Raw genomic sequence first — 24,090 nt, forward strand, 5'->3', positions numbered from 1 at the left:
CTGATGGCCTAGGCCTACTACATCGCGAAATTCATTAAGTGCCACATCATAGATGTGATCAAAGAACCGATAAATGCCCCAAATATCTCATTAACAGCATTTGAGAGGTTATGTTATGGCTTTGGGGAAATTGACAGTGACAAACCAAGACGCATATGCAAAGCCAGGAGACAAGTGACAAATCGAAATGGGTGTGGTACTGTATAAACATGTCTCTAGCATAAACGACTGTGACAATCCCCTAAGTGATTTGCTTACATGGCAGGCCTTGTGCGGAGTACCATTTACAAATCTGATGAAGCTTAATAAACTAATCTTTTAGAAAGTTTCAACGGTTCATAACGGTTCGGCTGAGTCATGATGACCACACTGGCATTTAAGAAAAGTGGTCACACCCTTACTTTCCCTTGATAACAAAGGAATACATGTATACGTGGCTTAGTCTAAGACAAGATAACAATCGTACCTTTCCAATCATCCTATACATTTGGAATTTCTCATGACATGACAAGTTTCCAATCTGTTTAACCATAGCCACATTTCTATACATATACAAACCATTACAATTTCCAAATGTTTATTTAAGGCAATATGACATTTGTTTTAAATGTACAATCAAATTAAATCCAGATCTCTGCTGGAGAAATGTTTTCCCCTGGCTCCAAATATATAAGTTGTCTCTGATGGAACGAAAATATTCACACCAAGCATTTCAAAACAGTGGTTTTTATTTTTTCAGATGGTATATTGAACATTTGATCATCAAGTATTCCAAAACAGCTTATTTGAGTTTTTTTTGGATGGTACCTTTAACAATTTATCAGTTAAATATCCCATTTTACAATGCCCTTCAATTTCAATAAAAAAAAAAAAAAGCTTTCATGAATTCCCTATAAGTAGCGTAACTGTAGGAGTTTCACACACACACACACTGCTGGCCATCTCCAAGGAAGAGTCTAGATCATCAAGTGCTACCCGTGCCATAGACACTTCAGGCAACACCATCATTCGCAATCCACAGGAGGAAGAACAGCAGAGGAGGTCAAACTGTGGGGAAGAATACAGAAAAGGAAATAAAACAAACCACAGTGAAAATATATCTATTATACAAAGGAAGCATTAAGAGTTATTCATTTGATTCATGTTTTTATCCAAAGTTACTTACAAGTATGTATCAAGCTAGAGAAAATTAAGGAGACCTATTCAGAGTAAGCCCGACAGTAACAACGCCAGTCAAGCTGACAACATGCTATAAAGGGGAGAGTGACAGAAATGCACAGCAAGCGCAAAAAGAGGACATACAAAGGTAGCAACATATAATTTCTATTAAAGGTTCCTTACCTCTGTCAGCATACACTCATTTCCCCAGACACTTCTCAATGGCGCTTACAACTTTAGCCATCTTCTTGTCATCATCCACAAACCCTTCCCCATTCTAAAACAGAGGTATGAATGTCAGTTTAATGTTTCATAAGTGTTTAAAGAGTTTCATAAGCATCTTACACAACCTGTGTTCTTACAAACTAAATACCAGTATCATGCATCACTGCCAATTTGGGGCGGGACAAATGTAGCATATTTTGAACAGTCAAAAATGTACAGAACTCATGAAATGCAAAACAAACGACATACCTTCTTGGAGTGCACCAACTTTCCCCCCACCTCTACCTCAAACCAACCAGATGTTGTAGGAGTGCTTTCACCAGTCTGCGACATTTAAAAAACATAAGTCCATCCATTTACAGTTTAGGAAAAAGTCCAGTGCGTTTTACCTTTCCCCCCAAAGTGAAATCATGCACTAGGAATAAGCTAAAACATTCCTCGGAAAGGCGTGTTGGAAATTCTAGTGAACTTACTATATCAAGATCGCCCGGAAATTCATCCTCAAGCAAAGTCTTGATTTTGGTGAACTGTGAAAAAATGTAATGTTAACAGGGGTGTATATATTCTCATCTAATGAATACAAAAGTTCAAATAAATGATGAGCATCGTTATTTTGGAACATGACTTACTTTGGGTCTGTACCCTCATCCACCACTAAAAGTAAAGAAACAGCATCGTTAGTGACCACAAAACATATTTACTACTAACAAACCAATGGTACAAATATACGTCATTCTACAACTGTGGATTTGAGAATACTGTGGAGCTTGCTTACATGAGTTAGCTAAATAACAAAACATGGCGCATGCAGATCCAAATGAAATGTCAATCGTGTGTGGAACAATCACACTCCCAGCGCCAACACTCTATTTGGCTCGAATTGGGTCTTTGTTTCATTCAATATTATTCAACATTTTGTAAACAACAAAAGCTTAGACAAGCTAATCGAGACACGCACAGTAGGCTACATTTAAAATACCTTATGCAATTGTGCTAACATATTAGGAAATTAGAATGAAACCGGCTGCCACACTTACATTTTACGTTAATTCAGACAATTCTATTCACGAGATACGCTGTGCTAATGAGTCGAATTGCACAAACAAACAGTCTTACGTACCAATAAATGACATGAACTTTCACACCCATGATGAAGGTCGAACTGGCTCTGAGATGAGTAACTAGCGGACACTTGAAGTGGTTATAAATTGGTAGTGAACTACTGGGTAATGAATATACACTCGGTAAACGAGCGGGTAGTATTGCCTTAATTGTTGGTAACCCTGCAAGGCGGAGCAATAGTCGAGACATTATGGAAAAATCAAACCAGGAAGTCGTGGTTAGGTAAACATGATCAACGGAAGCAAACCTTAGATAAGCACCGTATGAAGGAATTTGCGTCGATTATGCAGTGTAGCAGTTTTTGACAACATTTACTCGTAAGTGTTGTGTAAATGATAACTTTAGATTTGTCCCATCCCATTTGTATAATAAACTCTATGAATGCATAATCGTGAATTACTCGTTAGGTAATCATGCAAACCTACGCATGCGTGTGTTTGCCATCCTTGTGTGGGGTGTAACCAGAGCCATTCTCTATGGCTCTGGGTGTAACGTCTTGGGGGCCGCTTATGTCTATGAGAATTCAACGAATGCAGCTTAGCCTATTTAAAGAGTGCCTATTTTGCGTAACACAACTCCTGTACAAAAAAAGAGATTCCAGTAGTTTTGAGACATAATTAAGACCGCTGTAAAGGAATTCTGTTCAGGTGAAGGTCAATTAAAGAATAACAAGAGGAAAAGAAACCGCAAGTTTATTTTTAACATAGAAAACCTGGTTCAATAGCACTGACGCATCTCAGTGTACTCAATATATTATAACCCTTAATTGTGAATATTACCAAACTATGATGCATCCAATTATTTGTGGATTTGTCGGTGTGAGTTTATTAATGGTTTAGTCTTTTCAAAATACATATAATAAACCATCCCTTTAAACCTGATGTTGCTGTTTCTCTACATACAATAGGTTATATTCGATGATAATAATGGTATGTGAAGTCCATAAAAAGTGAAAAAAAGATACAGAGATTAAGTTAAGCAGTAAAGTGATAAGATCTGTGTCTTCTTTTCATTGTACATCAATCATCAGTTCTTCTTCTTTAGAGCCTTTCCTTCTACGCTTTGACGGGGGCACTAAATGTGGAGGCAGCACTGCAGGTACCCCATGACCGTCCAGCTTGACCTCTATGAGATAGCTTGCCAGGGCAAATTCCTCCTCGTCCAGCATACCATCACGGTCCACATCAGAAAGCTTCCAGATTCGGCCCAGGACTGAGGTGGGCAGCCGAGTACTGATCATCCAGTTTTTAACCTTGGTGCCGCTAAGTTTGCCATCATTAGGGGAGAGATTGTAAAATATCTCGTCGTATTTAGCCTTATCTTTCGTAACTACCCAGTCCACACCTGCCATGTCACTTTCCTCCCCATTCTCCTGAACTTGCATAAAAGGGTTGCCCTCGTTGAAAGGCCCTCTGTGTGTGGCCAGAAAGACTCCCCCCTGCACCCCAGGCTGGCTGGCCACTTCAAGTTCCTCCTTGCACAAGAGAGGCATCAGTCTAGCAATGTCAGTGGACAAAAACTCATCCAAAGCTGACATTAGTTTGGGTTTCAGGGCCTTAAACTTGGCAAAGTCATGGCTCATCAGTCGTTCCTATTGAGAGGGAACAGATAGTCAAGCGTAAGTGAAGTATTTTTTAATTAAAGGTGAACACAGGGTACCACCAAATCCTTGGTTTCCAGTAAAGGGCAATTAACCTGCATCCTGGCACAGTCTGGAAAGTCACCAGGGGAGATCTGATGGCGCTGTTGGATCCTAGAGAATATGTCAGGAAGGTCGTAGATCAGGTCTCTTTTCTTGTTGTCTCTTCCAAAGACCAAGGGCATTTCTTGTTTGAGGTAGTTAATAATGTAGACATGGGCCTGCATATATTCAAACACAAAATGGGTCATACCAAAAAAAGATCCGAAAGTTGTTTAATGATCTTTAAATAACAATGTAAAGTGTGGAGATTTGGCACTCACCCTCACTAAACGAGCTCTTTTAACTAGATCATTGAGTTTGCGCAAAGCAGCATTGCGAGGCAAAATCTGGATGTCTTTGAAGAGGCTCTCCTCCTCCCTCTCAAACAGTCGGCGATAATCAGGTACCCTGAGAGGCGATGCCCAGAAGGACCCTATATAAACCCGCAGGACCTCAGGAGTGCGGAACACCTTCCCCAGAGACCACATGAGGGCGCCGTAGACACGCATCAGCTGCTGGGTGTCCACCACATCTGCCTTGTTGAGCACAACCCTCAGCTTATCCTCATTGCCCCGCAACGCCCCTATCGTGCGTGAGAACTCATCTGAAATATCCAGTTTGTTGGCATCACAGAGGAGGATGATGCGATCTACGTGTTCAGCAAACCACTGAAGAACAGCTGGAAAATCATAGCCTGCAGGAAGAATTAAATGTGATGGGTGACATCAGCTCTAAAGAATACGACTCTACCTAGAGGCAAGGGACATGCTTGTGAAAGATAGGTCACAGCAACCAATTCAGGAAACGCCATGTAATCTTTACAAAACTGTGAGATATGAATGTGTTTTTAACGGTTAGCTTGTCATGTCTTACCTCTGCTTAGTCTCTTTTTGGCTGCAGACAAAATTCCTGGTGTATCAATGATGCTGATACTCTCCAGGACCTGATTAGGTACTTGAACGCATTGAAATCTGCAAGCAATTGGATTTGTTGATTGCACATTACTTCTCTCAAACAGATAACACAAATATCTAGACAGAATAATGCTTCATTACAAAACCTGCTGCGCCAACCCGGTTCTGCAAATAATACCAAAGGGGAGAATACCAGGACAGCAGAATCAACACGACCTCAAGAATATTTATGGGGGAAAAAACTAGTTGCACAAATAAAACTAACATACTTTTGCCGCTTTTGTGGTCCTAAATATGACTTATGGTTTTGGACAAAAGAGTATGTCTGGAACATTTGGAAAGAACATTCTGACAAGCTCCAGATGATGAATTTGTATTGTGTTGGGAATATCTCATTTCATATTACACCCCATCTCAGGAGTATTCCCCACTTTTCGACAATGCATTTCCCCCCCCAACCATACCCCACCCCAAATATCTTTTACCTGTTAAGAAACTTGTTTCCAAATGGATTGAGTTTGCGAAAGGGCTTGTTAGGATCAACAATCAGTGCATTTCCAGGAATGATGCCCTCTACGTCCCCGTACATGACAGCAGTGAAGCTATCTGTTGTGGGCTCAGGCCCCACTCTACTCCCCGGGAAGTCTTGCTCGAGCAGATATCTGAAGTAACAGGGAGGCACTCATGAAGTCATTAAGACTGATGTGACTAGTAGACAAATTATTTGTTAATTTAAGTTACACGCATGTGGTAGTTTACAGCGCAATAAACACCTTTGTGCTTGTCTGGGAATTCCCTGCCCCTTCACTGCATTCCATTTGTTCAGTTGGTCTGGCCAACTACTCATTAGCGATCCACTTCACTCACGTAATTGGACACGCCTTTAACCAATCAGACCAACGTAACTATACAACGATACAACGATCGGTAATAAAGCAAACACATATTTTTTCTGTATGAATTGTTCCAGGGCAAGTTTCTGTTCTGTTTTCAAAGAAAACTTGCCTTATCGAAGTTTTGCGGTGCTTCGGCGGCCACCATGTCCAATGTTTAAAAACTCTCCGTGCAGTAGATTTTGTAACGTAACCGTGGTAAGTTTAAATCCGCCAATGGCGCGCCAGGTAGCCAAAAGCCAGTTTGTGATTGGCTCCAAGGATTCTGGAAATCTTGAAATGAACGGCTATCCGAAGTTGACCAGACCCACTGCAGAGGCAAAATCAATTTGGCCGGAAGAAGTGGGGCGGGACTTCCCAGACTACCTTTGTGCGTGAACATAGGTGTTTAATGAGTGAAAGGTGTTGTTACCTTATGAAAGTTGTTTTTCCTGTGGAATACTGGCCCACCACTAGCACCATGGGCTTATTATCAAAATCTGCATCCTCTAGGCCAGGAGAGTGGAAGTCAGAGAAGCTGTACTGCTTCTCCAGGGGCAGAAGCTTCTCACGATACAAGGTCTTCAGCCCCTCAGTCACTGTTCGAATCTCTCTTAAAGATTTACCGCTGTCTTCTCCTTGTCCCCATGAAGGCATGGTGGTTGTTTCTGTGGGTGGAGATCAGCTTAGAGTGTTTTAGGGCACATCACAAAGTTCCGCTGCAGGATGACAAAGCCACTGACTTTATGTTTCCCAGGAGTGAGACTGGAGGGGTTACGAATGGAATTCTGGCAGAGGTTATGCATGAAGGCAAGGCAAAGTATGTGGATGGCCTGAGAATAGCGTATGGCAAATACAAAACTGCATGAGGAACAGCAAGAGTGCACAGCATAAGAATATTAGACACAATTGCGTGCAACTCACTGTCAAAGCTTGGGGACTGGCAAACGTTTATGAACAGCAAAGAGACAAAGAATGAATGGTGGACTCTGACGCGTCCCTACACCAAAATTGACTTAAAAGTAGTGTGGTCCAAAGATAATTTCCAAATGCATCCACAAGAAGGCAGAGAGCACCCAAGAGTATCATTAATTCATTAATCTCCCCTGTATTAAGAGCAGGGAGGGACAGCTGCTGAATGAGCTGACTGAAAGCAGTGAGCTCACAGCTGTTCTCTATCGTGAATCCCCTGAGACAGTGTAACAGCATAGGGGTGTGAACCACAGTTGCTCAAGACATATGAAGGGAAAATAAAGAGAGAGAGAAGAATAGAGAGAGAGAGGAGAGAGAGAGATGTTAAAGGGTGGGGTGGGTGAAATAGGCCTAAAAGAATTTAAATGCCAATCAAAATGGGAAGCAGGGACCATAGCTTATTTTGGGTGGGGAAAGGAAATGAACAAAGGGGCCAGCAGCCAGGATGGAGAGAATCCCTTTTTCGAAAGAGAAGAAAACTCAGCTAAATAGGGATATAGAGCATAATTTAATGGTGAAAATAATCATATTTAGTATTATTCTTCATAGTCAAATTAACAATACTCAATGAAAATATCAATTCAAAATGGTCTTGCAGTGTGCAAGAAAGGATGCCTCAACCCCTTCTTAAAATACTTGCAAATGTATTGATACTACATTATTTTATTGCATTATATATCACTTCCTAATTATGATAAGATGATTCAAACTGGAACATATACGTTTAGGTCATTGCAAAAACATTTTTTTCTCCAACATTTCTTTTTTTAGAAAGTCAAGAATCGAGGTCTTACCTTTTGATGATTTTCACCTGCTATTCAACAATGTGGAATGAAGATGAGCTTTTCCAAATGGGTTTAGTCCTACTGTGAAGACAATTTTCACTAGATGTTTATGTGTTCAGAGCATAGCCATCTAGGAGGATGCACATCATTGAATCCCTTTATATTCAAATGTACTGATAGTAATGTAACACAAAGACTTCTTATTGCAGCATTTCAACTACTCAACTTCTCCAGCTCCACTGTTGTAAGTCACAACTATGTCCTCCAAATGAATCCAGATGTTTTATGAGCTCAGGGCCTGAACAAGAGGAGGAGCCATTACCTCTCACTATGGACCAAAGTTCTGCTATGGTAACATACTGTGGTAAGCTAGCCAGGAAGAATGCACCAGACAGGTTTCTGTCAGTGTTCTGATCTCAGTTTTAATGCAGCTCATGTGCCCCATACACTGCATGACCTCTGGAATGTCACTTTAATAGCGTCTTCAACACACATAGAACAAGGAAACATGATACTCTGACATGACTAAGACTCTGATGGTGGACATATATGATAACATAAAGCAGGGCTGACCCACCCCCCAAGTACTTAGCTGTCCCTAGCGCAGCAAAGTCCTCGAAATGATGGAGAGTCAATCAGGACATGGTTGCCCCCAACACAACTGAAAGCCCTGGCAATGGAGGAGGCCAGTGGAACAGTGGAGGGCTGGAAAACAGTCCTTCTAGAACTGACAAAAATCACTGAGCTGTTAGGGAGATGCAATTGGTGAAAGCTCATGGAAAAGTAAAGGGCAAGAATACATAGTCCTGTCAGAAGCAACAGTCTATGTTATGGCCGGAAAATGATGGCGATGTGGAGGCCCTTCCACTCACAGAGGAGGTACAGACTCTCGGGTGAGCAGCAACAACATGAGGCCTCCGAGCTGATGGCAGTGGCAAAGTGGGCCCACACGTCAGCAACAGGATGTATGTGCAGCGAAACGTAGCAGGGCAGGGTTGCCAACTTTCAAGGCTGACTTGGCATGAGAATTAGTATTATGGACAAAAATGTATCAGTCAATGGAATTTTATTTTCATGCTACCATGAGGCCAGACACATAAGCTTTATTTAAAGGCACCCAGTGCAACTTTATGTAAACATTCAATGAAAAATAAACATTCAATTTCTAGTCTTTGTTACACGTAGTAAGTTTCAATAACTCCATACCATTACATATCGACATTCAAGGAGCAAAGATGAGACGTCGTTGTGTGGTGAGAACTGATAGAAAATCGTAAACAACAACAATCTGTTAGGTTAGCGGGATCGGGATGCGAACCCAGGTCGCTGGCGTGGTAACCAGTGACTAACCCAGTAGGCTAGTGAGGACCCAGACGCAGAGATAAACTCAAAACTTTGATTTATTAGTTTTTCGTCAGTCAATAAAAGGAAGGGAAGACGTCGACAGCAAAAAATGAGAAGTGGAACACAAAGCACAGAAGATCTCCAACAGGGAATAATCCAAACGCAAAAGTAGTTTCCAAAAGGTGGTAATCCAATGCACAAAAGAACAGTCAGAATGGCAAAAGGCCTAACAAAGGAAGCTAACGAAAATGTAGCTTTAGCTCACCCACGGGAGAAAAAGAATAAAGAGTTCCAGAGACCGCTGTTAGAGAAACAGCGAAACGTGGCGAGAACCACGCAAAACCCAGCACAGGAGAATTCTCACTTGGGAGTAGTGTTCACACGGGACAGGAGTGTCTGAGCAAACGTCGCGATGACATGACAAGCTAATACAGGGTTTTTATACTCTAGCTACAAGGGTAATTGATTGATAACAATAATATACATCAGGTGTGGCACAGGAGGACAAAGGAAAATAATAAAACAAGTCTTTAGGCCACTAGATGTCGCCAATGACAAAAGTCGTGACGACAGAAGTTCAAAGTCATGACAGTACCCCCCCCTTTAGGGGCGTCTCCCGACGACCCCTGGGCGATCAGGGTGCTCATGGTGAAAGTCTTTGATGAGTGAGTCATCAAAAATGTTCCGGGCCGGAACCCAAGAGCGCTCCTCTGCGTTATAACCCTCCCAGTCCACCAGGTACTGTAACCCGCGCCCAACCCGACGGGAGTCCAGCAACCGGCGAACTGTGAAGGCGGGCTGTCCACCCACGATGCGGGGGGTGGGAGGGGGCCTGGCAGCCGGAGCCAGAGGAGAGGTGAGAAGGGGTCGCAGCAGGGACACATGGAAAGAGGGGTTGATCCTCAGGGTGCGAGGAAGCTGGAGCTTGTAGGTCACCGGGTTGATCCTCCGGACGATCTTGAATGGACCGATAAACCTGGGAGCCAGCTTGCGAGACTCCACTCGCAAGGGGATGTCCCGTGCAGATAACCACACCCTCTGCCCTGGACGGAAGGATGGAGCAGGTCTCCGGCGCCGGTTGGCCTGGGACTGTGTGGCCCTCGCGGTGCGGACCAGGTTCTGCCGGGCCTTCCTCCAGGTCCGTCTACACCTTCTCATGAAGTGCTGGACAGAGGGCACCCCAACGTCCTCCTCCTGCTCTGCAAACAAGGGAGGCTGGAACCCGAACTGGCACTGAAAAGGAGACAGGTTAGTGGCAGAAGATTGGAGGGTGTTGTGGGCATATTCTGCCCACGGAAGAAAAGAGCTCCAGGAGGACGCGTTGTCTGCCACCAGTGCCCTCAGGGTGGTCTCGAGCTCCTGGTTCATCCTCTCTGTCTGTCCGTTAGACTGGGGATGGAAGCCCGAGGAGAGACTGGCAGTCGCCCCAATCATTTTGCAGAAGGCCCGCCACACCCTGGAGCAGAACTGGGGACCGCGGTCGGACACAATATCCTGTGGGAGACCAAACACTCGAAAGACAAAGTTAAAAGTGAGTTTTGCCGTTTCAAGTGCCGATGGTAGCTTGGGTAACGGCACAAAGCGACAGGCTTTAGAAAATCTGTCTACGATGACAAGAATTACCGTGTTACCCTCCGACACAGGAAGACCCGTCACGAAATCCATGGAGATGTGCGACCATGGCCGGTGTGGGATGGGGAGGGGGTGAAGCAATCCCTGAGGCCGCTGGTGAGGGTTCTTGCTTCGTGCACAGACAGCGCAGGCCCCGACAAAGGACTTGACATTCTCGGCCATGCCAGGCCACCAGAAATGTCTCTGCACAAACTCCAAAGTCCGTCGGGCCCCAGGGTGTGCTGTGAGGCGCGAAGCATGGCCCCACTGGAGTACCTGAGACCGTACGCCTCGCGGAACAAAGAGGAGGCCAGGCCTCTCTGGACCCGGGTTGGGTTCGTCCTGTTGTGCCCGTCGGACCTTGTCCTCAATTCCCCAGCGGATAGATGCCACGATCCGGGAGGAAGGAATGACGCACCTCTCCTCTTCGTCCTGGCTAGCGGAAGGGAACTGCCGGGACAAGGCGTCAGGTTTGGCGTTCTTCGAGCCTGGACGGTAGGAGATGGTGAAGTCGAACCGCCCAAAGAACAGGGACCATCGAGACTGTCGGGGGTTGAGGTGCTTGGCGACCTGGAGGTACTCAAGATTCCTGTGATCCGTCCACACCAGGAACGGATGTTTAGCACCCTCCAGCCAGTGCCTCCACTCCTCAAGCGCCAGCTTGACGGCCAGCAACTCCCGGTCCCCCACGTCGTACCGGGATTCCGCAGGACTCAGCCGGTGGGAGAAGAAGGCGCAGGGGTGGATCTTGCCATCCTGAGCCCTCTGGGAGAGTATTGCCCCAACCCCTACCTCAGAGGCATCCACCTCCACAATGAACGGCAGGGACGGATCCGGAAGGACGAGAATGGGGGCCGAAGAGAACCTTGTCTTCAGTTCGCAAAACGCCTTCTCTGCCTTAGGGGACCAGACAAAAGGACCCCGACCCTTCTTGGTAAGGGCGGAGATGGGTTCTGCAATAGAGCTGAAACCTCGGATGAACCTCCTATAAAAATTTGCGAACCCCAGAAACTGCTGCACACCCTTAACGGACTTAGGGGCCTCCCAGTCCCTCACTGCCTTGGTCTTCTTTTGGTCCATCTCAATCTGGCCCTCTCTGAGGATGTATCCCAGGAAGGTGACCTCAGGCCGGTGGAACTCACACTTCTGGGGTTTAACGAATAAGTGGTTCTGAAGGAGTCTCTGGAGAACTCGTCGGACGTGTAGGCGATGATCCTGCAGAGACTTGGAAAAAATCAAGATATCGTCCAGGTACACAAAAACAAAGTGGTTAATCATGTCCCGGAGACAGTCATTGATTAGAGCCTGGAAGACGGCTGGGGCATTAGTAAGGCCAAAGGGCATCACCTGGTATTCGTAGTGCCCCGTCGGGGTGTTGAATGCCGTCTTCCACTCGTCCCCCTTCCGGATGCGGATCAGGTGGTAGGCGCTTCGCAGGTCCAGTTTAGTAAAAATCCTAGCGCCCTGAAGGAGGTCAAACGCTGTGGACATCAGTGGCAGGGGGTAACGGTTACGGATGGTTATCTTGTTTAGGCTCCGGTAATCGATAGAGGGCCTCAGAGATCCATCCTTCTTGCCCACGAAGAAAAACCCCGCTCCAGCAGGGGAAGTGGACGGACGGATGAAGCCCGATGCTAGGGCATCCCTGATGTACTCGTCCATGGCCTTCCTTTCTGGACGGGAAAGGGAGAAAATCCGCCCCTTGGTAGGACTGGTGTCGGGTTGCAGCTCGATAGAGCAGTCGTATGGCCGGTGAGGGGGAAGTGACGAGGCCCGACTCTTGCTGAAGACCTCTTGCAGATCCAGGTACTCCGCCGGCACCAGAGAGAGTTCAGCAGGATCAGGAGGCTCGGGAAGGCAGTGAGGAGAATCGCTGAAGAGGCAGGTGGCGTGGCAGGTAGGACCCCACTCGAGGATGCGGCCTGTCACCCAGTCAAGATGGGGGTTGTGGCAGTTGAGCCACGGGAACCCCAAGACCACTGGAAAATCCGGGGAACGAATCAGGTTCAAGGAGATCTCCTCACGATGGTCTCCCAATTGTAGCCTCACCTTTGATGTGACCCGAGTCACATTTCCATCCCCCAGAGCTCGCCCATCCAGGGCAGTGACGGCAAGCGGCGTTTCAAGGGGAACCAGAGGGATCTTGAGCCTCTGTGCGAGGCCCCGGTCAATGAAGTTCCCTGCCGCCCCGGAGTCTATCAGAGCCCTGCATGAATGTTCATTCTCCCCCCAGGAGATGGAGATGGGGAGATACACCGCCTGGTCAGGAGACTGGGAGGAAAGGGTTGCGCCCGTCACAACCCTCCCCTGGTTGGACGGACGACCCCTTTTCCCGAGAGCTCGGGACATGAGGATCGGAGATGACCTGTTTCGCCACAGTACAGGCAGAGACCCTCACGCATCCGCCGTTCCTTCTCTCGGGCTGACAGTCTGGTCCCTCCCAACTGCATAGGCTCAGGATCCTCACTCGACTTGGACCTCCAAGAGCCTGACGGTAGAACCCAAGAGACCCCCTGGTCCCCACGGCGCTCGCTCATACGGTTGTCCAAACGCACGGCGTGGGAAATCAGAGGCTCTAGCTCAGTGGGGCACCCGATTGAGGCCAAGCCATCCTTCAGGGCGTCCGACAACCCGTGGTGAAAGGCTGTTGCCAAAGACTTCTCGTTCCATCCACTCTCCTCTGCGAGAGTGCGGAACTCTATGGCGTAGTCCGACACCGAACGCCTCCCCTGCCGAATGGTCATCAGCTGCTTGGCAGTGTCTGGCCCAGTCGTTGACTGGTCAAAGACCATTAACATCTCCTGCTGGAAATCCCCAAAGGACGAGCAGACTGAGCCCTGCTTTGCCCAGACTGCAGTAGCCCATTTCAGGGCCTTGCCTGTTAGGAGAGTGATAATGTAAGCCACGCGGAGGCGGTCAGAGGAAAAAGCCCGGGGCTGGAGCTCGAAGATCAGGTCGCATTGGGTTAGGAAGCCTCGACAACCCCCCTTTTCGCCGTCATAGCGTGGTGGCTGGGAAACCCGGGGTTCTGCAGAGGAATGTGGGACAGGAGCATCAGGTAGATGCTGTGCAGCGCCTCTCTGGTCCAGTTGTTGCAGGTGCTGGTTGTGGCGTAGTAAACCCTCCTGCTGGCATGCAATATCTGCCCTTTGGCGGCCAAGGTCCTCCTGCTGGCGAGTCATGCTGTCCTGCTGGGACGTAAGCAGTGCCTGCTGGTGGGCCATATTCTCACGCTGAGACGCCAGCTCTGCCTGCTGACGATTGACCTCCTCCTGCTGGCGAGCCGCTGCTTCCTTGTGCTGCACTAATGCTTGCTCGTGCTGGTCCAGACGGGTGTGGCTTGACTGTAGGTCTAAAGTTAAGGCCTGGAACATCTGCTCGATTCTGGACATTTGCTCTGCTAGGTCCATAATGATCGCGACGTTCTGTTAGGTTAGCGGGATCGGGATGCGAACCCAGGTCGCTGGCGTGGTAACCAGTGACTAACCCAGTAGGCTAGTGAGGACCCAGACGCAGAGATAAACTCAAAACTTTGATTTATTAGTTTTTCGTCAAACAGTCAATAAAAGGAAGGGAAGACGTCGACAGCAAAAAATGAGAAGTGGAACACAAAGCACAGAAGATCTCCAACAGGGAATAATCCAAACGCAAAAGTAGTTTCCAAAAGGTGGTAATCCAATGCACAAAAGAACAGTCAGAATGGCAAAAGGCCTAACAAAGGAAGCTAACGAAAATGTAGCTTTAGCTCACCCACGGGAGAAAAAGAATAAAGAGTTCCAGAGACCGCTGTTAGAGAAACAGCGAAACGTGGCGAGAACCACGCAAAACCCAGCACAGGAGAATTCTCACTTGGGAGTAGTGTTCACACGGGACAGGAGTGTCTGAGCAAACGTCGCGATGACATGACAAGCTAATACAGGGTTTTTATACTCTAGCTACAAGGGTAATTGATTGATAACAATAATATACATCAGGTGTGGCACAGGAGGACAAAGGAAAATAATAAAACAAGTCTTTAGGCCACTAGATGTCGCCAATGACAAAAGTCGTGACGACAGAAGTTCAAAGTCATGACACAATCGCCGGTGGGGAGAAGCCATTTTTCCATTGACTGGAAGCCTGCTTTATTTATTGTAGGTTAAAAAAAATAAAGAAAATGGCGACGATTGTTGTTGTTATCGATTTTCTATCAGTTCTCACCACACAACGACGTCTCATCTTTGCTGCTTGAATGTCGGTATGTAATGGTATGGAGTTATTGAAACTTACTACGTGTAAAAAAGCCTCAAAAGTTGCACTGGGTGCCTTTAATTCCAAAAATGAAGCAATGCCACTGTAATGGTTATTCAAACCTATACAGAGCAATAAAACGTCTGTGCCCCATACACTCAGGAATGGCACTTGAATGGACACTGACAGATAAGCTACCATAAAGCAGGGCTGAACTAAGGCATTAACAGCATAACATACATGGAAAAAATAATAACAGTTACAAACACTAATACTAAACACTAAAGGGAGGTATAACTTCAAACAACAAACACAACGGGGACTACACAGCCTCTACTGACATACACAGAGTCTGTCTGTGGTGATGGTTGACAGCACTGCAATTTGAAGACACAACTTATTTCTGACTGAAAGTTGTGTTTTGTAATTGTAAACCATTGACATTTTGTCAGCAGCAACTGTTAGGCAAACAGGCACTTGTAAACAACATTAGGTTTTATTAGGGGTACAGTGCCGCACATAAACTGCTCAGCTGGTAGGCCTATTGTCTACAGGTGTCTTTTTTCATCAGGTGAAATGTCGAAGTATCAAGTCCTAGAAAGATTAAGAAATCTATTATTACCAAGTGACAAGCAAAGCACATACCTCCTGACATCTGAACAAAATTCCCGCTCAGTTGAGCCAATGACATTAGCGGTTGGGTCGGTTGCAGTTTGAGATGGAGACAAAGTGAAAATGTAGTGATTGGATGGCGGAGAAGCAGACACTCAGTAGCTAGCTAGCAGATAGCTGTCTATTCAGAATATTATTTTAGACCAATTCATTTTTTTAAATGTTGTTTTTTTTTTTTTTGGTAAAAATACATATTGTAATAGTTTTATGTAGGATTGAATAACATGATCGATCGATTAAATGGCATTTTTTAAATATATTGCTAACACAATAACTGATGAAATAGGATGTAACGTTACATAGTCCAAATTATACGAGTTCATTTCCATCAGTTAGCTAACGGTAGCTAGTGAGGGAGCGTTAGCTAATTATCTATCATCTGAATGGCTGACTTTGTCCTCGAAAACGTTTAAGGTGAGTTTACATTTTTGCCTTACCAAATGTTAACTTAGTTGTGTCTATGTTGGATTTCGATGGCCTACTATCATAAGCTTTATTCAACGTCACATGATTAACAAAAACACCTCAAGTGTTATGTTAGCCTTACCTTCTAGCTGAACATTGATCAGTGTTCTTCCTAGCTGTCGCTAGAGTTTACTGCTGTGGTATCGCTAGCTAAATTGCTATGTTAAAATGTACTGGTGCATAAAGTTAGCATTATAATTAGTTAATTAGAATAAGTTGTTATGCTGGCAGCGATCGTGTTTTTTTAATGGTGTCACGATGTCGTAATAATCATAGTGCATGAAATTCAAGAGTGAAATATTGTTTTGAAAGACTGATGAAGAAAGCTGACTAATGTCCATGCAAACCATAGATGAAATGAATGTGGTACAAGATAGAGATCACATATATACCAAATTCTGGTGTTTTGCTTCTTGTCATTCAGGACTCAGTAGCACGCAATTAACACGGTTTTATCTGTCTAATACAGCCGAGTTGTGATACATGGATGAAATATTGGACCTGAGTCCTTCTGGTCAACGCCTCATATGCATTGATGCCTCCGATGAAGCTGTCGAAATTAACCCCAGGTCTGAACAGCTGATTCACCTCACAAACTTTGAAGAGTGGCAAAAGCAAGATGGTATATTTCCTATTTTACCTGTCATAACATGTCCTTCCAACTGCCTCCAACTGTCAAATGTAGGCTATGTTTCCTGTCTTCAAAATTCTTCCATCAGTTTAATCTAATACCCCACCTTGAATTAAGCTTACAAAGAGCTGCTTCACAAGCAGTAACAATAATAATTAAGACCTTGGTCAGTTTTTTTTAATGGCACACAGGTAGAAGACTATTTAAATACTCGATAAGCTTTAAATGTTGTTGGGTTAGTCACTCCAGCACACTCATGACACATCTTGTGCAAAGATGTGATCTTTCCTAGAGATGTGATCTTTTCGGGTGTTCTGGATGTTCTTGTGTTATTAGGCTCTTATAATTGTATAATTAATTAATTAATGTTTTTCTCTTATTGTTTGGTGTTTTTTTAGTGAAGGATAGTAATACTATCGCAGCAAGTGAGAGGTACCAACAGGTGGAACATGGATCAGTGGAGAAACAGAAAGCTAGGAACTCACCTTTCAATTGTTCCTTCTGTGGCAAAGTATTTGGGAATTCAAATGCCCTAAATAAACACCTTTTGACGCACCAGTCAGACCGGCCGCACATCTGTTCCATCTGCCAACGTGCATTTAAACGTCATGATCATCTGTAAGTTCATTTTTTTCAAAGATAGTGTATGTGTTTGCTCTGAGTTCTGACTGCTCAGTTGCTGTGTTTGTATACAGGACAGGCCACATGTTGACACACCAGAAGCGGAAGCTATTTCACTGTGCAGAGCTTGGCTGTCAGCGAAGCTACTGTGACGCTCACTCCCTGAAGCGCCACTGTTTGTCTCAACATGGCATTCATCCCAAGCCTACGACAACAGATAGCTCCTCCACCCTCCACCCTACTGCACACTGGGAACCAGCAGAGGACACTCCGAGTGTACAAGGCAGCAGTGACCAAAGTGGCTATCCTACCATTTTCATTCCTGCCCCAAAAACTGTGACCGACACCCAGTCTGTAAGTGCTAATTATCATAGCTATGTTGATTACAATAACTACACAGGGTTTTCCACTGTGGTCAGAGGACTTGGAGTGAGTCAATTCACAGTTGAGGGTGGTGCTCAAGAGAAGCCCCTCGTAGGCCAAGATCAGTGGATCCCAGGACCTACAAAAGGTATGTATGCTATGAGCAGAGGTGAAGCGGTGCCATCTGAGGATATGCAGGGCTCTACACAATGGCCAGTGGGTCTAGAGCCAGAGTCGAGTGTTATCAGTGCAGATTCTGCTGCAGCACAGAACTATGGGGCGGATGGCCTGAGCGCCCCCTGCTGGGAGAACACGCTCGATTTTCCCATGTCAGACCTCCAGGCACTCGATAACATGTTGTCATTTCAGTCCTCACGGGAGACGGCCAACTGCCACGATGAGTTGGTGGACAGGCCAGCTTCTTCGGAAAATTCCAATCACACAAGACTGGAAACACAACAGAATCAACATTCTCACATAAACGAAAGCCTTACTCAGGTCAAAAAAATTAAGTCGGAGACATTGTCTCAATGGCCCATCTCTAGCCATGAATTTACCACAGCAGCGGACCTTCCACCAACTGCTCCGCAATCCCAATTGAGTGTATTGGCAGGAATGCACGCTATCCCTAAAAGAGTGGACAAGGCGAAAAAGAGAGCAAGGAAGAGGAAAATCACAGTTGACGATGTCCTTCCTTTGCAAGTTTGTTATGAAGACTCAGTTCCTCTGCATCCACGGTTCCTTGTATCTCCAAGCCAGGTAGCAATGGCTTCATTTAGCGCAGACAATGTCCCCTACCCATCTTTTAAGGTTTGTGTGTGTGAATGTGTCACGCTTTCTTTCTCTCCATTGAGTGTTAGAAACAAATTCAGTGTATTTGCTATTCATGTTTATCGACATGCTGTTAAGGCACGTATTAATGTACCTTTTTTGTTGGATTGAAAAGGGAGGAGGTGTCTCTGTCATCACTTACGCAGAGGAAGGACAGGAGTCTTGTGAAAGGTAATGAAGTTGTAAAGACTGAGCCAGGGGTAAACTAAATCAATTTCAAGGTCATTTTTTTAACAACACTGTAAAGATAACAGCTTTATGAACCTTTTAGTAACCTATTAAAACATATTACAGTATTTAAACTATTATGTCAGATCCACACATTCAGTGTTTGTATAAATTCTTTCTGAGGGCCGTCTTTTTCTGGATGTAAGACTATTGGCAATGACATGGTCAATGACTTCAGCAATTCACATAAAACTTGGTATAGTTGAAGACCCATATGGCTGATACAGAATAGAAGGTTTGTGTCCTTAAGTGTGTGTTTCCCTTTGTGCTAGCGTCCCCTGAAGCTGGGTAGGGTCAAAGCACTTTTTGGGCAATAGCTTGAAAACTGTTTTGCCAGAAATTATCAAAAAAATGTATGGCAAACTGGACTTTAGGAGGTGCATTACCCTAGCTCATTAAGATTCATTTGTGGAGTGGCACCACGTAGTGAATAATGTTCAAATAAAAAATGTAACCCTTTACAAACCAATATCTTGTGATGTAAAGGTTCAAACTGAATTTGATTGATCACTACCATATTTATTGGTTGCGACATTATATCCGTAGGGGGCGCTGCAACTGACTGCTCACATCTCCAAGTTCCATTTGGCTCAACAAAATGGCTGCTGAAGGTCGACCAAAATTCTGCAGCCAATACATGCCTGTGTGAATGGCAAATCTTAATGAAATGTTGTAGGCTCATTCATAATGGCATGAAGAAACTATTTACCCTGTTTCAAATCAGCAATAAGATGTCGTTACAACAAGCTACAACAGGGTTTCCTCTATTTCTGCCACGTGGTTGGGTCTATCTTCTAAATCAATTTTGTCTCATTATGTAATAACTGCACAATTCAATTGGTCCTCTTTCACCTGTTGAAGCAGTCAAATCACAAAGCTTGTGGCTGTATTTAAACTCATTATGAGTGTAAGCCCCTGTCCTGTTATAAATGTCAATACTTGTGGGCCTATATGCGGCATTTACTCTACATTTAGTTTCGTATTCAAACCCATTCTTGTCTTCAACTAATGATCCTACATTTAAGTTTGTATTGTTGATTATGTGTACATGTACATTTTTACAAAATATTTAAATTTAGCACACCCACATTTAGTTATACCCATACTCACATGACAAGACAGGCACTGCTTCAAACCCTCTCAGTGTGTACAGGACATACACAAACATTCATTTAGAATAAGATACCATAAACCTTTTAGTTTATTGTTGCCAGAAACGTAATCATTCAAGATAACACCCTTTTCTTGGAACAGAAAATATTTCGTTTTTTCATTCATTTCTGTCTGATGCGCTCACTGCGACGGTCATACTACGCACTGCTATGCTATGCAGTACGTCTAATTTATATGTATGCCTGTCATTTACCACCTCTTTCTGCAGGTCAGACTACGGTGACCTCTCTGGAGATAGCTTTTCCTGGGCACATCCAGCCTCTTCTAGGGCATATGATCATGTGGACTCTCACTCACCAGAGCCATTCACCTCTGTTCAGGTGCCATACTTATAACTCAGAACACAAGCTTAGAGCGCAAAGGGAGTGGTTTACGTTGCATTCTGGATGCAAGAGGTCTTTAGTCGTGTTGTTTTGCTTACAGCATGGTGAAACAGTGGAGACCACCGCCGATGAAATATTGGTCGCCGAGTGGTCACCCCATCATCCAGAGAAAAAGTGTCTCTCACCCCTGATCATCCCGGTATCTGTACCTGTTTCAAAGGGCCCAGAGGAGGGTGGCATGTGCCGGAGTCTTACACCATCCAATGTGAGTAAAAGAATCACTGTTCTTGAAGAATGCAGTTTGTGATATTCTCTGAATTTCTTTCACTGGTTCTCTCTGGTCTGTGTTACTGGTTCTCTGGTCTGTGTTACTTATGAATCTAACATAGTTGACCACTCTTTTTGTGTGAAACTAAAATAAATGTTTCCTGTAGGAAGAGGCAGGTCAGTCGATGGAGGGAACGAGACTGAAGAAGACCCGCCGGCTGGAGTCGCTGAAAACCCTCATCATTCCCACTCCCATGCAGCCCCTCCAGAGGATAGAGCAGGAGACTTTGGCTGGTCCGCGGTTCCGTGCTATGGGAGGCTACTTAAGCCAGCTGCGCTCCCCCACATATTTGGCTGGCCAGCTGATGAACCCCGACCTCCAGCTCGCCCCCTACACCCCCCCGCCGATGCTAAGTCCACTGAGGCCAGGAAGCGGCCTGTATTTCAACAAGCTGCCCCAGCAGCATCCCTGTCCACCCCTGGCCAGTTCCCTCATCAATGCTATGGGTTTGTTCTCCCTCTTCATGCTGGATTTCGCTCAGTGTGATAGGATGTTTGGCTCATGAGTCTGCCTAAGCATGTCACTAGTTTCGTGTTTGTGGTGACAGCTGTACAGGCAAGAGGAAATATGCCGACGGCCAAAAATGTGCAGTGATTTGTTTACTCTGAGAGAAAATAGGACCATAGAATAAAGACAGAACCAAATCAAATACATTTTGAAAAAAAGAAAACAAGCATTCAAATGTGATCTCAAAACAGCATTGAGAAACAAGGAGACCACTTCGTAAACCCTGACATTTATTGGGCTGATTAATGGAACAGAAAGACTCCTTAGGAGCCCTTAGTAGACGTCATTGTGACCAGAAACGTTTTTTTCATCCCATAGACAGAAGAGATGTCATCTCTCTGGTAGTGGATGACACTGTTGTCAGCATAGAGCCGTAAGTTTCTTCCAGTCTTTCATTCTGTATTATGAATTCCCTCCAGGTCACCTCTGTATAGCATGGTCTACTGTAGCAATAGTCAAAGTCATATCCTACTAAAATTGCAGGAGGATCAACGTGGGCTCACGCTTTCAGGCAGAGATTCCACCCTTGCGGAACCGGCTTCTGATGTTGTATGAGGAGCACCTGGCCCAGCTTGTTTGGTCGCCGTGGGGAGACATAGCCAGTAATACAGACACACAAGAAAGAGGTGTGTTTACTACACACAGACCGACGTACTCATACACAAACATACTTACATAAATACTTACCTACATTTACTACATACATGATATAAATCCCTTGTTATGTCGAGCTGGATACCTCAGTGTCTGTGCCATGGACTGTGTCATACATGTAATACTTACTGATACAATATTCAGGTTTTATGGTAATTAAAAATTGACCAAGTGTTCACAGATATTTAAACACAGGCAAGTAAATAAATATATGTAGACATAGATGTGGCTCTGTCAGGGTTTTAGGAATGTATGCAGTGCATGAACTGAGCTGATAAATGTTAAGCTTTAGGTTTTGAACATCACAAGACTTTTGCTTAGCTGTGCATTTCTTCACAATACTCTGTTTTTCTGCTTGCTCAGTCACAGAGTTCCTGAACATGTGTTGTTCCAGTGTCCTCCCAGGAGGGGGAACCAACACTGAACTGGCCCTCCACTGCCTTCATGAAGTGCAAGGAGATGTTCTGGTGGGATGATTATTGTTTGCATCTTGTAAAACTTTTGAGTTAACTTGTGTGTGTGTGTGTGTGTGTGTGTGTGTGTGTGTGTGTGTGTGTGTGTGTGTGTGTGTGTATATGTGTGAGCGTTTTGTTTAGCCTTTTGTGTGTTTTTCCATGTCCAGGCAGCCTTGGATCTTCTTTTGGTCAGAGGAGATTATCGTTCCTCCTCACATGCCTTAAGTGACTATCACTATACAGGTATCAGCCTCAATTCTACCCCATATAATGTTATATATATGTATGTCATTTTGGGTTGTGGGGATATACATATATTCAATTCGGACAATTCTTGAATCCCTGTACTTTTGGTTGGCTATAGGGTCAGACTTCTGGAGTCCCCAAGAAAAGAAACTCTTCCGAAAAGCTGTGGTTACTGTGAATAAGGACTTTCAGCATATTCAGAACATGGTGAGAACGGAAACATTGTAAATAGCCAATCATTTTATGCATTGTAGTATAAAGCTAGAATTGTGTCTAAAATACAAAAAAGCGAACTGTAAAAGTGGAACAATAATTGCCTACTTATGAAATCACATTGAGTTTTCAACCGTAACTTCATACTTACAAAATTGTACCACCGGATTTGTGTTTGTAACTTCTGATCTGAAGTAATTTATGGCCACTTTCTCTAGTCTGTCTTTTACAGACGCACAAAAGCAGCCAAAAAGGATGTGAAAAGATTATGCTCCATAGCGCTCAGCCCGAAGTTTCAAACACAACTTCTTGGTTACAGTTTTGCGAGTATGAAATTACATTAGCACTTATTTTTTTTGCAATTTTGCAGAGCAGAAGTTACAATTACAAACTCCTAAATGTGTTTTTTGAAAGTAGTAAAATTACAATTGCGAGAAGTGTTTCGGTTTAACAGTTTGACGTTTATAAGTGCAGGTGCATTCTCTGTGCTTCTTTGCATTGAAGGCACAGTTCTAGCTTCATATTTGTGGAAATTATTAACCAGTCAGCATACTATAAAGGGTTTTTTGTTCCAATTTCACATTCTCAGATAAATAATAGTTATAAAGTTATAAAATATACTTTAGTTTTGTCAGCACATCAACAGTGTAGTCAAGTGACTGAAATGTAGTCTGTGCCACAGTTACAGAGCAAGACAGTGTACCAGTGTGTTGAGTATTACTATGCCATGAAGAAACTAAAGAAGTTCAAACAGCACACTAAAGGAGACAGAAGGGAAGGAGGTGGAGTGGACTCTGTGAGTGGTAACTCTGAATGAGAAGCAAAGACTTACTAATCTCACGTGCATAGACAATAATTACCATAATGAACTCACACACATAGCTGAAAAAATGTGTTGATAATAATTATTGTGGTCAGATGTTATACACACCTTAAAGCCTAGCTTAAGCAGTTGTTTTGTTCTATAAGAAACTAGCATTATGAGGATGTACTTGAAATGTGATTACAAGAGACTGAGTGGCAAACAACAACTGCAAACAGAAACAAAAATACCAAAGAACCCAAAGAGATGCTGTTTTTCAAAAATTCTTCTCTACCTCTCAGACCGAATCACCTACTGGTCTTGACGAACAGCAAATAAGCAGAAGGGGTGTGCAGCGGTCCCTGGCCAGACAAAGACCTCAACAGCAGCTCCAGACGGCTGCGGACACGTCTATGGAGTTCACCTGTGGGGAGTGTGGTCGGTATGTATCATCATCCCGAAATATTGTCGCGTAAAAGCCTCTGATATGTTCAGCACAGACGCCAAACCTAACAGACTTCCACGTGCGCGTTAATGAAAGTTGTTCATGTCTGTTTTTGCTCAGGGGCTTCGAGAAGGTCAGGAGCCGCAGTGCTCACATGAAGACCCACCGGCACCAAGAGCGGAATTGCTCCATGGCGTCCAGCTGGCCTGACAGAGACAA

At 44.5% G+C, this 24,090-nt stretch overlaps 2 protein-coding genes across 2 annotated transcripts; both read right to left on the minus strand.

Annotated features, from left to right (window-relative positions):
* Positions 1 to 710: 710 nt before the first annotated feature.
* On the minus strand, positions 711 to 2,892 carry selenow1 (selenoprotein W, 1). The gene is made up of 6 exons (XM_080860486.1): positions 2,504 to 2,892; positions 2,013 to 2,037; positions 1,857 to 1,910; positions 1,633 to 1,707; positions 1,342 to 1,435; positions 711 to 1,047 (listed from the first exon to the last, which is right to left on the minus strand). The coding sequence occupies exons 1-5, from the start codon at positions 2,692 to 2,694 to the stop codon at positions 1,358 to 1,360; spliced, it is 423 nt and encodes a 140-aa protein (XP_080716612.1). The 5' UTR covers positions 2,695 to 2,892; the 3' UTR covers positions 711 to 1,047; positions 1,342 to 1,357.
* Positions 2,893 to 3,181: 289 nt separating this feature from the next.
* Positions 3,182 to 7,867, minus strand: ehd2a (EH-domain containing 2a). Its single transcript, XM_080855293.1, has 7 exons — positions 7,739 to 7,867; positions 6,406 to 6,640; positions 5,586 to 5,762; positions 5,060 to 5,157; positions 4,468 to 4,880; positions 4,201 to 4,365; positions 3,182 to 4,096 (listed from the first exon to the last, which is right to left on the minus strand). The coding sequence occupies exons 2-7, from the start codon at positions 6,627 to 6,629 to the stop codon at positions 3,515 to 3,517; spliced, it is 1,659 nt and encodes a 552-aa protein (XP_080711419.1). The 5' UTR covers positions 6,630 to 6,640; positions 7,739 to 7,867; the 3' UTR covers positions 3,182 to 3,514.
* Positions 7,868 to 24,090: the final 16,223 nt, after the last annotated feature.

The sequence above is a fragment of the Sprattus sprattus genome (genome assembly GCF_963457725.1).
Source record: "Sprattus sprattus genome assembly, chromosome: 1".
NCBI classification, from domain to species: domain Eukaryota; kingdom Metazoa; phylum Chordata; class Actinopteri; order Clupeiformes; family Clupeidae; genus Sprattus; species Sprattus sprattus.